Source organism: Canis lupus, chromosome 15, assembly GCF_048164855.1.
Source record: "Canis lupus baileyi chromosome 15, mCanLup2.hap1, whole genome shotgun sequence".
Taxonomy (NCBI): domain Eukaryota; kingdom Metazoa; phylum Chordata; class Mammalia; order Carnivora; family Canidae; genus Canis; species Canis lupus.
In genome coordinates, this window is record NC_132852.1 from 54419379 (window position 1) to 54424096 (window position 4718).

At 41.1% G+C, this 4718-nt stretch overlaps 1 protein-coding gene across 1 annotated transcript; it reads left to right on the plus strand.

The window, feature by feature from the left end:
• Positions 1-3343: 3343 nt before the first annotated feature.
• Positions 3344-4395, plus strand: LOC140604441 (olfactory receptor 9A4-like). The gene has a single exon (XM_072775712.1). It carries the CDS (start codon positions 3451-3453, stop codon positions 4393-4395), a length of 945 nt encoding a protein of 314 aa, XP_072631813.1. The 5' UTR covers positions 3344-3450.
• The last annotated feature ends 323 nt before the right edge of the window (positions 4396-4718 follow it).

The following is a 4718-nucleotide window of genomic DNA, read 5'->3' on the forward strand; positions in this document are numbered from 1 at the left end:
TCTCTCTCAAATAAATAAATGTAACTTAAAAAAAAAAAGTTGTATAACTTTTCAGACATGAGAATATTTATTGCAGCAGCAATATAGATAGAAGAATTGGAAAACATTTATCAGCATGTTTATTAGAAAATAATTAGTGATTTCATAATTGAATATTAAGCAATCATGTAAAATGTGATTCACATATCATTGTTAATATAGAAAGTTTAATACACATACAAGCATAAATACACACAGATGTATATCAGAAGAAGGTAGCTGGATAATATATTTACTAAAATATTATTTACTTAAAAATCGTACATATGGATATTCTTAAAAACACACAGAATATGTCTGTATGAATACACTAGAAAACTCTAATAATAACTTATAGTAATATTTATCTCTAGCAGATGGATCAGGAAAATCAAACAGCTGGGGAGAGGGAAATTTACACTTTACCTTATATCCCTCCATGTGTTTTGAAATTGTGATCTGATTATTTTACGAAAAATGATGGTTGGTTCTCAAGTTGTAAGAGTCAATATTTTAAAAGTGATTTTGCTGTGTTGCCCAGTAGCTCAGCTGTGCTTACTTTCACGTAGTATTTTGTTGTTGCTTCTGAATTTTGTTTCTTCACTTTCACCCCTCAATTTAGTGGCACAGGGAGGTGAGCTGAGAGCATTTGAAGATCTAGAAGAGAAATATATGGCTGAACAGCCACAACTGGATGCATGTTGGAGGGCCTGGTATGGGCTGTGGCATTAGCGGGATGTGAATTTGGAGTAGGGGATAGGTCTTGTCTCTCCCTCTCAACAGGCCCCCAGCACTGTGGACAGAGGATATGTGGTGGAGACTGTGCAGAGATCCTCTGGGAAGAACGTGCTTCGTGAAACCTTGGGAAGATGAAGAAGTAGATGTAATGAGCTCTAGGCTTTTGAGGTATGTCTTGGAGCCATGAGTGGAGTCATCATCCTGGGGGTAGCTTAGGCTCTGTAGGGCTACATGGAGTCAGGGCAAAGCACAGAGCAGATCAGGGGGCTGACTGTTCACAGCTTGGTGGTTGTGCTGAGAAGAAGGCAGTCTGGACTCTGAGAAATTCCTGACTAGGAGTTTTTAAGTTTGCTCAACACACAGAACTTTTCCAGGATCTAAAATGTGATTATCCTCAAGAGAGAAGAGTAAAAGGTTCTCCAGCTTTTCCTTAAGTGTATCCCTAGTGTGTCTCTGAAAGTGTGCAAATTATTCCTCAGTGTATAACTGTCCTTGGAGACAGGTCAGGTAGAGAAAGAAGGAGGCAGAGCGAACGAAGGAGGGGGAGATAGGCAGATTCCTCTCAGCAATACTTGTGGACTATTTCTAAGCTCCAGTGTGTGCATGGTGTCTTTGCCATGAGTGGAGACAGCAGGAGCTGCCCCTGCCTCCCTAGCATGTCTCTTTACTAGCCAAGGGTAGCCTGGGTTGATACCTGAAGAACAATAGACCTTTCCAGTCCAATCCTCTTCTCTGGAGGTGGGTGTCTGCCAGGTATCCCATTCAGTGAAGGAGAGAGTAGAAGGGCATCATCATGGGAGGGGTGGGGCTTGGCTGCATTATAGAACAAGAGTCCTAGAGCTTGAAGAGTGGATTAAGGGAGCTGCAGAGTACATGGCTCTCCCTCAGAGCTTCCTCCATAGCAAAAGGCAGGTTGATGGGGTCCAGTGCTGGTGATGCGTACACTCTCTGCCATCACCTAAGTCCCTGCTCTATCGTCTGTCTTCATGTCTTCCTGATATCTGCTTGCCATCATGTCAGGGATCTCCGGGAAGTGAGACTGTAGGCTGAGTGGGCAGTGCTTAGGAGGAGAGTGAATGGAGGGATACATATCCAAGTTGGAAACTCCTTGTTTCTTCATTGATTTCTTCCTTGATCTATTAATTGATATATTCATTTAAAAATATCTCTAGAGTATACACACTTTGTCTGACTCTGTTCTTGTCACAAGTGGCAATATAAGTAATATAAACAACTTGCTTCAAGGTACTTCATTGTGATGTGGGATTTTGGGGATAAATTAAGAAACAAATAAACATAGCATATGATTTGAGCTATTGATGAGAGCCAATAAAAAGAAAAAATATGTCTTAAAGAGGTTAGAGAGTGAAATTGTGGATGTAGCTTTTGGAGTGGACATCTTTGGGCAAAGACTGGATGTGGTTAATGAGGGATTCCAGACTGCCTGAGGATCTGGAGTATATCAATGATACACTCATGATCTCTATGAGTGTATTCTAACTTTTTCATTACCCTTTGGCCCTGGAGAAAACAGGGAGTCATAGATCAGCAGACGTGCTCTTTTCATTATCCAAGTTGCTCTATGGCACTGACCCCATGACAGTTTGGTTGGAGAGACAGGCTGCCCGTTTGGAGGTCTTGTCTCCCTTTTGGAACCAGAGATTTGACACCTAGGGGATATGGAGGATTTTGCTTCTCTATCACAGGTGTTTTCTTGTCTTCTGGTCCAGGTTGTAGACACTGCAAGAGGTAGGAATTCCTTTCAATACCCTCCTCCATGTTATCAGCTACTGATGAGAGGAGACAAAAACTTCAAGTTAGTGTTCACTAACAGGGACCTGGTGAGTCTCTTTCCTCTTGGAGGATATACATCCTTGAAATGTGAAATGGAGGATGGTTTTCATCATGAGGATAAGGAGGAAGTAGTGGATAATCCCCTTCAGGGAGCCAGCATTCCAGGTGTCAGGGAAACACTCCATATTTTGTCTTAAAATATTCTTATCTTATGACAATATCCTAAATAGGTCCCATGTTCCAACATCAATGCAACGTTGATAGCATAATTGAGGCAGAACTTAACCTGAATATAATGCAAATAGAGCCTATGTTTAGAAGATACATAGAAATAACCATGTATGGGTGTAATTAGCTACATTTGGGATCAACCATGCTTATATCTCTTGAAATGTAGCAGGATTTTGCAGCACATACCAAATATAAGGGGCAGAGAAGACACTTTAGGGCATTTGAGATGGCAGGGTTAATGGTCTAAACAAGCACACTGTGGTCAGGAAAGAGGACAAGGTGGCAGGTCAGAGTAAATTTGGAGGAAGGATGGCCGGTGAGTTGAGAGAAAAGGGTAGAGACAGGGGTGGGTGGGTTTTCATGCCCTGAATGTGGTATTGGTGGCTATTTCTCATGTTCCTGTGCATTTACCTTTTTTTTCTTTATGTGCATTTACCTTTACCTTCATATATGATACATGTTCTTCATAAAACATTTAACACCAAAAAATAAAAATAAAAAAAAACATTTAACACCAATCTTGTATTGATAATAGGAGCATTATGTTGTGGATTCTAGCAGTAGGATATTTTTCTCAAATTGGAAATGTCCTTAATCTTTTTGAGATCAGAAGCCTGTTTTCTCTCCTTTGCTCTTTAGATTTCCCACGGAACAAGAGCTCAGAACTAAATGTTGGGGAATCAGTCTAGTGCCACTGAATTTTATCTCCTTGGCTTCCCTGGCTCCAAGGATCTACACCATCTTCTCTTTGCTACCTTCTTCTTCTTCTACTCAGTGACATTAATGGGAAACATGGTCATCATCTTGATTGTGTGTGCTGATAAACGTCTGCAGTCCCCCATGTATTTCTTCCTTAGTCACCTCTCTGCCTTGGAGATCTTGGTTACATCTGTTATTGTGCCTGTGATGCTTTGGGAGTTGCTGCTCCCTGGGATGCTAACGATATCTCTCGCTGCATGTGTCACCCAGCTCTTCCTGTACCTTTCTCTGGGGACCACCGAGTTTGCATTACTGGGAGCAATGGCTGTGGACCGTTACGTGGCTGTCTGTAACCCTTTGAGGTATAATGTCATTATGAACAGCCGCACCTGTATCTGGGTGGTCATTGTGTCATGGGTGTTTGGGTTCCTTTTTGAAATCTGGCCAGTGTATGCCACATTTCAGCTTACGTTCTGCAAATCCAATGTGGTGAACAATTTCTTCTGTGACCGAGGGCAATTGCTCAAACTATCCTGCAACAATACTCTTTTCATAGAGTTTATTCTATTCCTAATGGCTGTCTTTGTTCTTTTTGGTTCTCTGATCCCTACAATCATCTCCTACACCTACATCATCTCCACCATCCTCAAGATCCCCTCAGCCTCTGGGCGGAGGAAAGCCTTTTCTACGTGTGCGTCTCACTTCACCTTTGTCGTGATTGGGTATGGCACCTGCTTGTTCCTCTATGTGAAACCCAAGCAAACACAGGCAGCTGATTACAACAGAGTAGCATCACTGCTGGTTTCAGTGGTGACCCCTTTTCTGAATCCACTTATCTTTACCCTCCGGAATGACAAATTCATGGAGGCCTTTCGAGATGTTGTGAAACGCTGCTGTCAACTTCTCCGGGATTAGCTGTGTCCTAAGGACAATTGTGACCTCTTCATCATGGATATGATTAATTTGAAAGCAGTAACTCAATATGTACTGGTCATTTTAATCATTACATATTTTGTGATGTATAGGGAAATTCTTCAAAATCCTTCAAGGGAATTTTTAGACATTGACAGTTCCCCATTTATAAACAGATGATTCTTACATGGGATATCACATTATTATTTTTGACTAGATATGTACAATAATATACTTTTCTGCAATTATAATACATGTCACAATACAATTTTGATAAGTGCAAATGTACACAGTATGTGTGATTTTTTTTTTCCAGAACACTCAGG